The sequence below is a fragment of the Lissotriton helveticus genome, chromosome 7 (assembly GCF_964261635.1).
Source record: "Lissotriton helveticus chromosome 7, aLisHel1.1, whole genome shotgun sequence".
In the NCBI taxonomy this organism is placed as follows: Eukaryota; Metazoa; Chordata; class Amphibia; order Caudata; family Salamandridae; genus Lissotriton; species Lissotriton helveticus.
In genome coordinates this window covers 505,742,855-505,759,999 of record NC_136068.1, presented here as the reverse complement: position 1 = coordinate 505,759,999, position 17,145 = coordinate 505,742,855, and the positions used below count along the sequence as shown (strand labels likewise).

Sequence of the window (17,145 nt, the reverse complement as noted above, 5' to 3'; positions counted from 1 at the left end):
ATGTCTTATGATGGCATTTTAAAAGATATATGCATTAATCAATGAAGTGGAAACAACTTCTTCCAGTACAGGCATTATTTAAAGAAATATCAAACAACTAATATATCTAACTAAAAGAAAAAAAAGCCAACAATTACATGCTAGGGCACTGATAAAATACTATTGTGTACAATGCCTACCCAGGGGATTGAGGAGCCTATTAAAGCAAGTGTTGTGTAAAAATAATTTGTAATTTATTGAGAAATGGTATGCAATTTTGAATAACTGCTCCCTGGATTTAAACCTTATAATTGTCGAAGACCTCTCTAAGCTATTGGAAGAATTATCAAGTGAAATTGACCAACACAAAAATGAATTATTGGCAAAAATGAATGTGGAGGATTGGTCTAAGACTTGAGAAAACATTAACTTACAATTGGCTGGACACACTGAAGAAATAAATGAGTGTAAGATTAGAAAGTTCAAAAGCGACACCATCAACTATAAACTCAAAGAAGTCTATAGCTGGGTGTACATTTAAGCCAAAAGGCAGCAAAACAAACCATTTAACAGATCATCCGATACTGAAACAATATCAACGGATAGTGAATCCAGTCAGTCCAACAGGAGAATAAAGGGATGAGCATTGCCCACGAATGCACCTGCTAGATAATCAATTCCTCATACATCTGAACATCCAGAAAGAACAACCTCAGAAGTTGCTTTTTTAGAGAGAGGTACCCTAGCAAAAGTTGAATCAAGAGGGGCAAAGGCGGAATAGAAACAGATTTAACAACGACCAAAAGAGTGACCACAAACACTAAACTACAGAGACCTTGTGATTAACATATCTACTAATCAGATCAATCAAGAGTAAATCAACACCATACAGAAGGGTACATCTTTTCTTCCTACTTATCATTCTAATCCATTGAACTTGAAATTAGTTTCTTTAAATTCATGTGAACCCTTCGCCTCAGAAACATTTTGGAAAATATAGTATGTGATCAACCATCCAGAAAAGAAGGCACTCTAAAAGGTCTAAAACCCAAAAATACGTACATGGCTCCAGGCAGCCATAAAATATTGGATTCATTTCAGGTTATTGTAAAGCAGGAATTCCAAAATGTACACAAAAGTCAGAAGACCAAACATTTGAACCTCACCAACAAAGAACGAGCAATCATTGACCCAATTGCTAAGAATCCTGATATTATCTGTCACAAGTCTGACAAAGGGGGAGCACTGGTGATCATGGACACCACCTTTAACAAACAATATGTGAATTAACATGTTTTAGACACTCACACCTATCTAAAACTTGATCACAACCTTACTATAGAATTTGTTCTATTGAAAAACATTTTAGGTACAGCAGTAAAAAATGGTACTATCACTGAAGAAGACAGGTGTTACCTCAAGCAGGATCATCCAAGAAGTCCTAACATCTATATGCTATCCAAAATTCACAAAACTCCTTCTACACTTCTGTTTTGGCCCATTGTGTCGACACAAGGATCTATTCACGAACCTATAGGCAAGTATTCGGACCATTATTTGCAACCCATGGTACAGAACATGACCACCTACATAAAAGTCACCACTGAATTTTAAGAAATAATTTCGACCATTGACCTGGACCTTGCTAATACTACTCTCTTGTGTACCACAGACGTTAAAGCAGTACATACGCCGATTCCTCATGACCTGGGGATGGAAGCGTTTGAGGTTTCTTTTTTACTAACATCGATTTGGACGAAGATTTGAAAATATTCCTAATGGAACTTTTACACTACACTTTCTACCACAGTTATTTACGTTGGGAGAATGAATTCCTTTTACAACTTATTGGTATTTCCATGGGCAATTGTGCCACCCCATGTTATGCGAATCTCTTCATGCATGGGTTCGAAATTGATCATTTTCTTACCAATGACATCTGGAGAAACAACTTGGTCATCTGTGTTACGTACATTGACGACATCTTTGCCTTATGGAAAGGATCAAAGCACAAATTGTTGACAGCTACTGAAGAATTAAATTCAATTAATCAACAGTTTAGAATTCACATATAACATCAGCAAAGACAACATAACTTTCCTGGATATATTAATCTTCAAAGCCAACAACAAGCTTGAAAGAGACGTATACAGAAAGGAAACTGATCACAACAATGTATTGCATTATAACAGCTTTCACCAAAATTTAATCGAAAACCATCTCCCATACTCCCAGCTTTTGAGAGTCAAAACATTTCTATCAAGGCCAGACATACTGGAAATGCGCACATCGGATATTGTTGAAAAGTTCAGAAACAGAGGTTATCCACCTGAAGTGTTGGATCAAGCATTAGAACGTCTACTAACCATAACCCGCAAACAACTGTTTACTTCCACAAGCAAACAGGATAAACAAAAAGAAAGGTCATGGTAGCTAGATATTCCACAAAGAGTCTCCAATTTAAGAAAATTATTTTTAAACATTGATCGATGGTACAAATGGAACCAGACTTTACAAGTATCTTCTCGGGCCCTCTACTGTTTGCGTATGAGCGGGGTAAGAACATCAAGAACTTGCTATCCACTAATAAAACCCATGAAGAAAGACCTGATCATAAGGGAATTCTCCCTTGACTGAATTGTGACAACTGCAATTACATAATCAAAGGCAATTACATTACTCATCCACGCAAGGGGATGAAAATCAAACTTCATACTACCGCTAGCTGTGATACAAAAAGTGTAATATACTTGTTGAAATGCCTGTGTGGCCTGGTAAACAGAGGGAAGACTGAACAAAAAATCAAAATCAGATTAAACGAACATAAGAGTAACATAAGGACCAAGAATCTGAAATGAGTCATAGCCTCCCACTTCTTGAATCTCATCACAATATCTGTCAACTACGGTATTTGGTACTAGAGTCTGTTGACGCCAGGGAAGGCAGAGACTTATTGCAAATATCTCCCACAAAGGGAGATATACTGGATTAAAAATTGGACACACTCATGCTGAACGATTTGAATGACTACACGTAAGCATGGGCGGATTTTGCGGATCCACGATTCACGAATTTGCGGATTCACGGATCGTGGATCCGCAAAATCCGCGGATTTAGCGGATCTGCGGATTTGGGGGCGGGGCTTCCTCGAGTGTGTGGGCGGGGCCAAACGGACGGGGCTTCCATGCGAGCGCACATGCCTCTTGTGTGTATAAAAGGTCAGAGACCGATCAGAGCAGCAGATTAAGAGACAGAAGCCCCTGGTCACAGGAACAGCACGGGGATTGCGCTCGTGAAAGTCAAAGATGCAAATGCCTCTGGCCAGCATCACAGCGGATTGTCGATGGTATATTTGTGAAGAAGGCACATCTGCCCAGCCTCCACAACGCTCACGATTTTTTTTGGGCTGATGAATGAGTCACTGCATTTGCGCTTCAACTAGTTCCAGCGACCAAGTGTGTGTTACTATGCAATCGCGCCGAAGTGCGCAGGGGTCCCTGGAGTGAAATGGCCATCATAGTGGGTAAATGGCGGGAAGACGGTGCACACCTCGAGTGTGTAATGCTGGGATCTATTCGGATTCTAAAGGCTAGAGATTAATCAAGGCCACTTGAAGCATGTGATAATAGAAGACCTAACTGTGCAGCAGCCCTGACTACCTAATACATAGGGCCTATGGAATTATGTGCCAGCTGCTTTTTCTTCATAATGATGGATTTCCTGCATTTGCCCAAAAACTGATCATCTGCTGCAAAATCTGCAGATTTCAAATACTAACAAAAAGATTTTAACAAAATAAAATGCAAGCTGAAATGTATCAAAAGTTACTAAAAACGTAGTAACACTTGTTGCTGTGTTGTGGAAGGTCGATTGCAAAGGTGACTGGTCACTATTTAGTTGCCTATTGCAGATTCAAGTTGTTAAGCTGTAACTAATAAGACGAAACCTCTGCCTGGGGAGTGCTAACATGTACAAATGCCAAAAATAATTGAGTAACACTATCACAAAACGTGCGGCATTATGCCACATAATTTGACTCTTCTTGCTTCATAATTTAGCTAACCCTGGTACATAATGTGGTCCTCCGCTGCAACATAATTCCAGTGGCCCTGCTTATGCAGCACACAATGAAAATATGCAGCATATTATGCAATGAAAAGAAAATTATGTACCACATTTCATCTATTTTCACATTATAACACAGATGCATTCAGAAGAACCCAAACACATTTATTTCACCACAATTAATGATTTCGTCTTGGGTCAAAGTGTAAGACCATTCTATTAGCAGTGTCCTTTCTACCTTCCAGTATAAAATAGTGTGTGTGACGCGTGCACAACGATTCACTCGAAAACAGGACCCTTCATAATTTATATAAGTGTGCCTCTACTATATTATAAAACATGTCTTCTGGAGCTCAGTTTCTGGTTCCTACTGTTTTCACTCCATGATACCACTGGAAGCAGTGACAAGATACATCAAGTATTTTATATTCAAAACTTACTATACAAATGTCTCACTAGGGGCCACTTACATATTCAGTACATCAAACCTGACCAAAGCTGCAAACTGAGTGTAAATAATTTACCATGTAAATAATTTACGATGGCGCCGGCAAGCTGCCAGCGCCATCCTGCAAAAGTTACTTAATTAGCTTCAACAGGAAGCTCCAACTGATAAAATAAAGCAGGCGCTCGAGCCCCTGCTTTATCTTATCTGTTAGAGCTTCCTGTCGAAGCTAATTAAGTAACCATTTGAGGATGGCGCTGGCAGCTTGCCGGCGCCATCGTAAATTATGCATTAGGCTTGAACTTTTGACCGCAAAATCCGCTCCGATCGCGGATTGCGGATTCTCGGTAAATTCGCGAGAGTTCGCGGATCGCGGATTTACCGAAAATCCGCAAAATCCGCGATCGGAGCGGATTTTGCGCTCATGCTTAACTACACGGAGTTTAGTTGTTATTTGTGATCATCTTTGAATCTCACATAATGCCCTCGAGGAACTTCTGTTGTTATTATTTTTTGATTATGGTTTTCACTGATTATGGTTAAAATATATTTTCGTTAGTTCACTTGTTTTTGTTTTCTGAAGCATATTATTTGTTTTGAATTGTACGCTTTTCCATTGTTAATAGGCTTCAGACATCATTTAGAAGAATTATGTTATCGCTAAGGGATTTACTCCAGTACAAGATGCCCCTGTAGTTTGTCTGGGAGTGAGTTCATCATCCCTGACTGATTTCACTACTTGAAATAAGCCATCTCTGCCCGCATTCAGACACCACCATGGCGGATAACTAGGACGCAGTGAAAATCTCCAACAGACAACTGATTCACAGTAAGATTGTTGTTATCAATGTTTTTTTCGTAACTTACAACACACGAATATTTGCATGCAGAGTACTCAAATAAGATGCTAGACAAAACGCTCGAAGCTTCTACCTCACGAAAGACTCTTACCTGTAATGCATGTTATACATTGATAAACATGTTTTTCAGGACGCGGCAAGCACTTTTGTACAAGCAGTCATTTTGGAGTTGTCCATTAAACTTACACCTGTAGTTATGTGAAGACCGCTGACAGCATTTGAAACTAATATCACTTGTATAGTTCAACTCATCCATGGTGGGGCACGATCAACTCACTGGAGACTCTTTTACTCATCACATTCTGTTATGCTTTTGACATATTGTTGAGATCACTTGGTCACAGATACATTCTTACCACATAGGAAGCTCGTTTTCACTTCACTTGGTTACTTTTCCTTTTAGAAATGTTATCCCCTGAAAAGGGCAACCTCAGCCTGAAATGCATTGGGATCATCCAAATCATAGGAGCTGCTCAATGAATGGAGTTATTGATCAACAACAATATAGAATGGTGTAATTTGATTGTGGATCATTTAAACAAGATTTATAATTCAATAAAAGATCATTAGAATCAATTGGAGTCAGATTGATTTCTAGAATCAGGATTAAAAATGATTAATCTCCCCAGAGGGAATCCTGCTGTGCATTTAGGCGACATCTCCTCATGAGGTGGAACACTATTTCAAATATATTGGAACCACCGCCATTACTTAAAGCTGAGCTCACAGCATTTCCTTACAGAGCTCACTTTTAGAAGAGGTAATTATGCGAGTGTCAATGACTTCGCTATCCTACACATGAGGCTATGGCCATTTTTAGCCAACATGAGAGTAGATATGCGATCTGACAGTGATCATGGTCTCTTGACAGTGTCACTGGTCGAAGCCCCACTAGCTAGGGTAACAAATACATGCTACACAGTCGTGCCCGAACCTGTTTTATCCAGCTGTAGACGCTATGTTTCCTGGCCCAAAGATATGGCAAACCCACTTTTGCTGACCCAGATATATGGGCTTTACCTCACTCATTTCAAGAACTATGAAGGGATGAACGAATTGGAAATCCCAATATTGAATATACATAACTTTTTCTTTGAACAGCTGCAACATGTGTTTTATAAAGTCATGGCCCATAAGAAGCCAGATCTGGGGAAAAATATTAAATGGTATGATTTTTCATGTAAACAAGATAAATGATTCCTAAGAACCCCTAGGGAGGGGAAAGGAGTCAGATAGCGCAAGCCAGGCATATAAAGTCACGTTAAAACAGGCTAAAAAGAGTTGGGACAACAGAATCTGGTAGGAAATGTTGCTTGCAGTTAAAACAAATGATAACAGTCTATTCTGGCGTACAGTGACTCAAACTAGAGTGGATAACACCACAAAGAGTTACCAACATCATATATTAGCTGATAAGTGGATATCTCATTTTTCTAATCTGTATGAGTTACCGACTGATGACCCACCAAGTTCATGCGGTAACACAGGACCTTTATGAGTTTGTCTTGTTGTGATACCTCAGAATCTTATGGCTCAGCTATTACTTTTAGCTTAGAAGACACTGCTAATGCCATCTCTGCATTAAAAATTGCCAAGGCACCAGGACCTGATAAGATCCCAGGGGATTTCTATAAATCAGAACATGAGTTTTGGGCATTCTATTTTAACTTACTTGCAAACGTTATAGCACAAGGGGGAGAGATACCAGATTCCTGGAGAGGGGCAGAGATTGTTACAATATTTAAGAAGGGCAACACTTGTGAGCCCTCTAATTATATGCCAATTACATATTTGACAATGCCCAGAAGATCTTTGCAAGGCAAATCCTGGACAAGTTTACATTGGGTAGACACAAATAACATCATGTCAGCCCTTCAAGTAGGATTTCGCCCTAAGAAGAGCACCATAGACCAAGTTTCCAGATTCACCACATTATATTGTAAATATATTTTATTTCAACAACAGAAGCTCTATGTGGCGTTTGTTGATCAATCTTAGAGCTGTTTTGATCTCATCCCCACTCTAACCTGTGGCATAGTTTCATAGGATGGGAGTTCCTGAGAATCTAAACGATCTCATGTCCAAGCTGCACTGTAATAACTTTGCTCAGGTGCGGTGTAGGCACGCAGGAGAGTTAACCAAACACATTCCTATACAGCGGGGGTGCTCCAGGGGTGTGTCCTTAGCTCTTTACTCTCTATATAAACGAAGTGGCTGACAATCTGAAGGACTGCAGAAACGATTCCCCTACACAGAACAGCAGCAAGGTACCAATCCTTTTGTTTGCGGATGACTCCCTTCTCATCCCTAAGACTCCAATGGGACTCCAGCTCCTTGTTGACAAATTCACAGACTTTTGTGTGTCAAGGGGTTTGGAGCTCAATGCTAGCAAAACCAAGTTCATCGTGTTTGGGAAGGGAGTGGCCAAAAATGTAGTCATACGTGCCGGGGAGGAAACCCTGGAGAGGGCGAGGAGCTTTGATTATTTAGGAGTTAAAGTAATGGAGAGCCTGAAGTGGAACAATCCACTCAGGAAAAGCATGCTACCCTACTTTTTGAGCATAGAGCAAATGCTATTAGTAGGTTACACTGACAAACCAGCTCTCGTGCTGTCTCGCTGGCTATAGAAGTGTATCGCGGAAAGGCACAAGGGGCTGCTTTATATGGACCTGAGATATGGAGATGCGCTGATGTTTCCTTACTCACTGCTGCAGAAAATAGATTTGTAAGACGGTTGGTCTCTGTTCCTAGCAGTACACCGCTAACTCCCCTGTTCTTTGATTTAGGACTCAAAGGATTCGCAGATCTGGCTGCTCTAAGATCACTTATTTACTGGTTCGGCTTTGGATTACCCCTGAGTTAAGTGAATTTAGAAATTGTCTTGTTGAAGTGCTCTCTATTAGGGGTGCCAAGTCGATATCCTGGGTCAAACATGTTTCCAATTGGTTCAATAAACCAGATTTAACAGTATTATGGACTAACCCGAAAATAATTAGCAAAATTGATCTTAATATTATCAAATCTAGTTACTGGGTTTACTTTCAAGACTGTTATCTTAACCAGCAAGTAGGTACAGTGACGAACAGATTTTTAGATATTAAACCTTTTTACCGTTTTGAGGAACTTTTAGATTTTGTTTCCTCTCCTTTAGCTAAAAGCCTTTATATTAATTTCCGATTTGGTACTTTACCCTTGAGATCTCTAACTAATAAATGGCATAAGGTTTTAAGTCTCAGTATTTGCCCAACGTGTGGCCTGGAAGAGGAGGATGAGGTACATATACTATTTTTCTGTCCTCACTATCATGGCCCACTCCGGAAATGGATTATTCCCTTGTGTCATAATTTGAAGGTGATCAAATATTTAGTGGCTTTTAGAATTTTAAAAAGTGATACCACTCCTGTTATTGTTATTACTGTGAGCAAAGTTCAACAGGCAGTCTGGCATAAACATAGCAGATTACTAAATTTGATTCCTAGTGCTTAGATTAGTTTTTTTTTTTTTAAATCAGTGTTTGATTTTAATTGTGCCAATCTTTTGTATCTTATGTATCAAGTAGAAAGGTACATTTTACATGTTTTAAAGTGTTTGCTCTATTTGCACATAGCCTAGCCAGTCCACGGCTTTGGCTTTTATGTGCTAGCAATAATGAAAGGGAAGGAATTCTGAATAACCTCTATTTGTTTGTTTTTTTAAAAAGGGAAAACGAACTGTGATGGAAGATATTTTAGAACGCACTCTGGTGTAGTTATTGTAAAATTTACGTTTTGTATACTTTGATGGTACTTGGCTACCGAGTAAAGTTTATTACTATTACTACTACTCAAAGCTCACCATATTAATAAAGTAAAGACTTAGCATCAATGAATCATAAATAGAAGCATGAACATATGGATACAAATCCTACCTCAAATGCATCAATGGTTTGTAACGGATACATAATGTGGCAATGTGAACTGACAGCCAATGGATTTGTGCAGTAGGGGCTTTTGCCTACTTGTTCAAAGGACATTAACATGACCACTTGCTGTCCTTGACTACAAACAATATGTTCTGGGCGTCAGCAATAGGAATTCCACACTCCTACACAACAGAGGCATAACAAGGTGGGAGGTTCCTGCACATGGCTGTCTTCAGCCCAACTGAAGTAGTAATGCTGGACTGATAAGCCTGACCTAGAAACCTCCTCACCTCACACAACAGAACTCCAGCCCCACCCTTCACCCCACCATTAACCCAATGGCAGAGCTCAGGAAGACTTGCTAACAAGAGTTCTCATGAAAGGGAGTCTTGTCTCCATCCTCCACAGTTCAGTGTGTGGATACCTGTCTCAAGTCACAGGAATGCAGGCAATCCATTTACAATGTCTGGATGAACAGTCTTCATCCTCCATCTTGTGCTATGCCAGGTTAGGGGCATTGAATATGGATTCCACTGGCCTAAGATGCATACGTATTCACACAAACTCAGCCCTAGTACTAGACATGTGCTATGCCTACTACACATGTGAATACCCTGATATACATGTGCTGACAGCACAAGGCTTTAGTCATATACATTACAGTGGAAGTTTACATGGGCAGGACCAGTATGTCTTGCTCCCCCATGACACAGGTAAAAAGGCCTAGTTACACCATTAATCCTTTCATACCACGGGGTGCTGCCAGCACCACTTTATGTGTTACACCCAAGCGAGGGAAGGTATTCTCTTCCCACAATAAGTGCACGTTTGGTGCACTCCTTCAGGTCATAGGACAACTCAAATAGTAGGCCACAGGTCTAGGCCACAACACATGCGCTTACATAAATGTAACAGGAGGGCAACAAATAAAAGTCAGCATACCAGATATGCGTACCGTCAGGTATTCAGGGCAGAGGCATAGGGAGTTATACCATGCAGGGAATAATCACATCCCAACAAGACATTTTCTACAGATCTCACAGTACTTTCAATGGTCTACCTTCTGAGAGTGGGGAACGACCGTGATACCCCATTAAATATATTAATATGGACATCTTACCTGACTGAGAAGTATACGTCTTTATTTCTGGGTAAAAAGAAAATGATTAATAAGTAGAATCAGCATTAACAAGCTGTTAAGCAAATTGTTTTGTGAATGACAGTTTACATCAAAGAGCAAAAATAGGGATCAATGGAACATTTTATTTACTTGTACATTGTATTTTTATTGGAGCAAGACAGTCTCCTCAATGTAATACTTTAAAGGATGTTTGAGGGGAACTAACAGGGAAGGAAGGGTAGCTCAGCATGCAGAAGGCACAGAAAATTAGGGGATGTACAGACATATGAGCAGAATTGACTTGAACCCTTTTTCGGAATTTCTCATAGCCTGATTCTAAGCAGAGAGACACTGAGAAGTTAGATCCAGTGTACTAGACTTTCAGAATATAAAACTCTCCACCTAAGACTTTGGTAAACTATCGAGAAAGCGTCTTCTTAGCTAACTTTGCGTCTTAGAGTTTAGCAAAAGAGTGGAAAATTGCCAAGCTAGTTTTGAGTGGAACTCTTGATCAGGAGGACGTGTAACAATCTCAAGTGTTAGGGTCTGTTCCCTTTAAAGTGACTTTGAGTGAAAGCACACTGTTTTGAGCCTGTTGGAGCTTGTCAATCGTCTTGCAAGAGGGGATGCCAAAGACACCAATACAATAGTCTTTGAGTTGCCATATGGCTCATGAGGAAAAAGCTGTAGTGGTATTTTCTGTGGACAATTGAAATATTGAAAGTTACACTGCAAGAAGAACACTGCAGTCAAAAACATAGAAGTATTTCAAATTAAGTCGCAAATTGATTTACTGCAATGATAAAAAGGCACAGAAGGCCGGATAAGAGTACAGTGAAGTACTAGAATATTACTGCCACTGATGCTAAAAGGGAGACTATAACTACCACGTCGATCCATGACTGCATAAAACCTGTGCGATCACACCCCTCTTCATACAAGGTTATTTAGGAGGTTTACAGATAATGTGTAAAATATGCCATTTTAGCCAGTACATACCGTAGTGATTCACATCCAGCACATACAACTAGCAAGGCTTACATCCCAGGTTTGTAGATATAAAATATACATGTATAAAAGAACCATAGCTTCTAATATGCAACCTCCAACGCTAGAAAAGTTATATGCATTTCCTTATCACAGGGGCAACTGGCTGATAATTATTTTACTGACATGAGGGTCCTGACATTACTGAAACATGCTGTGTATAATTATGGGCACAAGAAGTATATAGCTTGAAATGCAGTTATGGTGGGGAATACAAACACACACAAATGATTCCGGCATTGAACAGAGATTCTAATTTGTGAACAGTGACTAGCAAAACAAATAAACCTGTAGACCAGTTACATGATATAGTTTCATATTAGACTTCAGTACAGTTTAGATATGATGTCTGCCTTTAGGTATTATTTATCTCCAGTCTCTTGAGCGGTTCTTTAGACTTGTTGTGAAATACATTTCATGAGGGACAGACTTGGGTATCAAGAAGCAGTGTGTTCAACTGATGAGGGCATAGAAAACGTAGAGAACGGAATTCTGAAGCAGCACACACCAGCTTTGTGGGGACACCAAGTTCTGATTCCCAGACTGCAAATTTCTTAGGAGTGTGTGACAGGTAATGATATAGGTGAGGTACAATGGGTAAATACCACAAACCCCTTTGAGCCCAAATGTAAAGAGCTTCTAATGAGCCCTGCTTTTGGGCTACCCATCTTCATGTCAAAAGGAGTGGTGTGCATTTGGAGAAGTTGAATAGGTCCTGATAACATATTTCACCCCTTGTATGTGGGGTGGATTCCCCCGCTGTGCTGGGGGGGCGCGCACAGCGCCCCGGTGCTCAGAGCCACGGTGCTCCTTGGCTCATGATGAGCTGAGTTTGTCATGACCACACCCGTTTGTGTAGAACGTTCGCACAGCAGGGGAATTTCCCCAGCGTGCGAGCGTTCTAACGGTCATGACGAGCTCAACTCGTCATGAGCGTTCAAGGGGTTAAGCACCTTGTCCAATAGGGAGAAGAAATATTGTGGTAGGTCCATAAGCAGGCTGCTGCAATAATCAAATTTAATAGGTATGAAGGGGCTTATTTATGAAGAGGTTGCGCCGCCAATGCCTCAAATATGTTGACACATTGATGGCGCAAATTCTACTCCATATTTATAGGGTGACGCATCCTTGAGGATGCGTCACTTTTCCTACCCGTGTCAAGAAGACACAGCGTCGGAATGGACTGCGTCAAGTAAGTATTAAAATATGCAAAGTAGGCATGCCGTCATAAATACATGCGTAAAAGTGTTGCATGGATATTTATGACATTTTCCAAAAGTGAAACGGTATTGCAGTTACATCAAAATCACTGTGCCTGCAAAACAAAAGTGTAGGAAATGACATATCTATATGTATATATATATATATATATATATATATATATATATAAGTTGGACTGGACGGTGCTGCAACTGGAACCACTTGGATACATAAAACAACACCAGGTGGTTGTGAGATTTAAACGCATCTTTACTTATGCATGAGGTATATTTTACTCAATAAGCATGACCTCAAATTTGTGTTAGTAATGGCTGAGCACAAACGTTTTTTAAACTTTCACATTTGGTGCGATAAAAAAAAGAACAATCCACATTCAACTCGATGGATATAAAGTTACAAATATTTGAAAAACATGTCTGAAATATGAAAAGATAAATCAAATATACATTCTGATAACGCAAAATTTATACATGAACTAGGCTAAAATTGCATCTTCACCAATCCAAGATTTTACAAGATAGGAGCATTACATTCACAGAAGGTGCTCATATTACTGGAACGTATAAAGGGTCCAAAGGTATCTAATATGGGCTTCCAATGGTTTATTTAGATAAATGAATGTATACGTCCATATTGATACTGATTGAACTAGGATCCCCTATTGATCCCAGTCTAAGCATTTCGAACCCACACTTTCTTTGGAACCACAGCATGGAGGTAGTCATTTTGCAACAAGGAGCCAGACGGAGACGACGACCACCATCCACCCCACCACCACTAACCTCCCCACAATCTCCCTCACCCCCACAAAGGGAAGGCAGGAGTAAGGAGTGAGTATTTTGCCGAAGGAGCACTCTGAGAGACCTCAGGGAGGAGGAGGTCATCACTCTTTATCGTCTGAAGAAGCAGTCCATAGTAGACCTGCTACACCTGATTGCTCCAAGGCTAGAGGTCACAGCCAACAGGCCTATCAACATACCTCCACATGCTAAGCTCATAGCTGTGTTACATATGCTTGCGTCTAGCTCCTTCCAAACAACCATTGCCAAAGTGGCTGGAATATCTCAGCCATCCTTCTCATCATTCTTTCCCACTGTCCTGGACTCTATCATCCAGCTGACACCCCGCTACCTCTGTTTCACCAACACCCGGAACAGCAGATGGAGAAAAAGCAAGGCTTCTATGACATCGCTGGGGTCCCACATGTGTTGGGTGCCATGGACTGCACACATGTGCAATTTGTACCGGCAACCTCACATCTGTATAGGAACCGGAAACACACCCGCTCCATCAATATACAGGCCATTGTGGATTATTAGGGCCTTTTCATGAACATGCTAGCTAAATATTCTGGCAGCGTTCCTGAATCCTTCATATTCCGGCAGAACATCATAAATGACCCCTTCAAGAAAGGCCAGTATGGCAATTGCAGTAACACCTAACACAGGGCCTCATTTATGAGCCCCTACTGGCACCTTTGCGCCGCCGGAACGTCACTTTTTTAATGTTACAGTAGCGCAATGTGCTACTGACATATTTATAAGCTTGTGTAAAGCCATGTTATGTGGCTTTTTGTGGCCTCATAAATATGTGCCTCTTTCGTGCAGAAAAATGTGTGAAAGGGGCGTTCCATGGGTGTTGCTGGGGAGGTTTCCAGCAACATCCATGGCTTTTTGACACTGCCCCAGATTTACGAGAAATCATATCTCTGAGGCAGCGCCAAAAACATGCCTCCTCAGGGGAGGGGTAAGGGAGGCACACTTGTTCTGCAGCACACATAGAATGAGGAAACAAGCTTCTTGTGAATATTTTTGTGCAGGAAGGTTTCCCTTCCTGCACACAAATAATCATCCCCACAACGCAGGCACCCTTGCACCATTGTGCAAAAGTGTCTGCGTTGGCGCACGGCAGCCCATTGGGCGCCGGCGCTGGGGAAAAGGACAGGAATGCGCTGTGTCAAATGGATTCAGCACATTCCTGCCCTTTTCTTGTGTCTTAGGGCAGCGTAGCACCAAGGCCTGCTGCGGTGCCCTATGGCAAAAAACTCATAAATGAGGCCCACAATCCCTAACTTATAGGAATGGATCATATCATACCCATAATAGTGTTTGGTAATGCACATAGGAACTCAAGAAACAGGGTTGTGGTAATCATATGCCCCATGTATCATGGTACATGTGTGTGTTAAACAAACTAAGGGCCATATCAAAGATTTTGTGTCACATGGCAGCGCAGCAGGAAGGCTGCACCGCTGCCCTACGGCAAAACATCATAAATGAGGCCCTCTGTAAACAAACAGGTAATGTATCACAACACACACATTTGTGTCTTATCATGGAAACATGAAGCTGTCTTTGTAGCACAGCTCTCCCATTTCCACAGGTACCTATGGTGGAACAAATAAACAAGGGGCAAATTTACAAACCCTTTGTGCTGCCAGTATGTCACTTGTCACATATTAAAAGTGCTGCACCACTGTCACATTGGGCCTGTATATTTTTCACACTAATATGTCATCATCAAACTAACAGGTATGTCTGAAAAGGAAATAACACAAAAGCCATATACCATGCCCTGTAGCATTAACTATGTTAAAGAAGTGACAGTATTATATGTGTTTCTATTTTCAGCTGAGCAGGGATTTGGGGTCCAGCCATGGGTCAAGACACCCTATGGAAACCCACAGTCTTCCCAGGAAAGGGCATGCAACCAGGCTTTGTGCAGGGCAAGAAATGTGCCCGAACGAATCTTTGACCTGGACATTTCTGGTGGTTGTTTGCTGTACTCACCACAAACTGTCTGCAAAATGATCTTGGCATGTGCAATACTGCACAACATATGTGTGCAGGCACATTTCCCCTGGGATGATGACATAGAAATCACTGAGCATATGGAGGAGGATGACGAGAAGGATGCCCAGGCTCCAGCAAGTCCTAACACAGCAGCAGGCATACGTAGACATGCCCACATTGTTCATAGTTTCCATTCTTTTTTTTAAAACTCTTTTTATTTGAAGATTACATAGAACAAGACGGTCATTACAGTTGTATGCGCGAGTCACTTACAGCACCAGGAAGCATAGATCAATCATACATTACATATCATCAAGTAGATCAGTTTTATGGAGAATAACTTTTTCAGTCTACGGTCTCTATGCCGGAGCTACGGGCCTGGGGAGGCTCACATATGTTACCTCTGTAGTCGTTCCAGCATGACCACACCTCCCCCCATTTCCGAGGGCACCCTCGAGCAATATATACAGTCTTTTCCTGCAGCATAGTTTCCATTCTTAATAGGAATGTGTCATTAATCCTCATACAACCTGATTTGCATTTGCAACTTCACAAGAAAAGTCTAAAACTAGTACTTGCCTGTGTGTGTATTACATGTCAACTAAAAATTGTAGAAAAACATTAGACTTGGAGTATCCCACAGAAATGTACCCACATGTCGGATATCAGGCGTAAACCTCCATCAATATAAAACTATGGGCCCGTGGCACAGGAACGTCACATATTAGAAATTCTGGTAGAACAATGTTCACAGGCATATAATTAAGGCCACATGAAGCCACTTTACGTAGCTTTTCATGGCTATGGCAATATGTGCTCCTTTCATGCAGAACACTGCGTGAAAGGGGAGTTCCATGGCTGTTCCTGTGGAAGTACCCACGCATCATCCATAGAATTTGGGACATGTCAAGATGTCCAAGTTATGAAAAATTTTGAAATGTGTCGAAACTCTTACACAACATCAGTGGTTGCTTTAGGGAGGCACAAAAAGTAGAAGGGAAAAGAAATCTCAGTGTACTTACCATTTCCTATGTGTGCACAAAAAACTATTATGCTCACAGAGAGTATAGAGTAGCTAGGCGCAAAAAGAACGAAAGAAATGGGAACAAAAGATGGGGGCACTACAGGTGTTTGGACGAAAACCCTCACTCACCCGAGGGTGGCATGCTTCATCATACGGTCCCTCCACACGCTGGGACCACAAGGTACCCAGTGTGGGCTACAACTTTCCCACAGGAAAGGAGCAGGAGTGTTTTTAGTTGCACATCTATGAGTTAGTACCTCTAGGTTAAGGGTGAGGGGCAGAGTGCAACAACAAAAGTGTCTTAAAACTATCTCAATGATGACAAAATAACTTTATTCCTATGTCCTAATGGATAGAGGTTAAAATAATAATGAGACAGGGTTATGGATATTCACCCTGTATATGGTCAACATGTTTCTGCCCTATGTGACTTAGATGTTCCATGTACTCTTCAGTACCATAGTGTATTGTCACTCTGCTATCTAAACGTGTACAAATTATAATATCAAAAATATACTCAGGCCTATATCTTGACCAACACTGCACATTGGCAAAGGGCTGATGAGTGGGTCAGATGGCCCTACTAAGGAATCTTAAAGAGGCACATATCAAACATATGCATCAATGTAAATTTGAAAACACCAGTGTGCACCATCACCTCAATCAAACGTGTATACTTCTTCCCAAAATG

The 17,145-nt window shown here is 40.9% G+C and overlaps 1 protein-coding gene across 1 annotated transcript in view; it reads right to left on the bottom strand.

Annotated features, from left to right (window-relative positions):
* LOC144768685 (uncharacterized) overlaps positions 1-17,145 on the bottom strand; it is a 9,047,330-nt gene that overhangs the window by 6,522,335 nt on the left and 2,507,850 nt on the right. Inside the window, exon 13 of the mRNA XM_078652515.1 lies at positions 10,371-10,397. Within this exon, the coding sequence (XP_078508641.1) occupies positions 10,371-10,397 (27 nt within the window). The remainder of the gene's footprint in view (positions 1-10,370; positions 10,398-17,145) is intronic.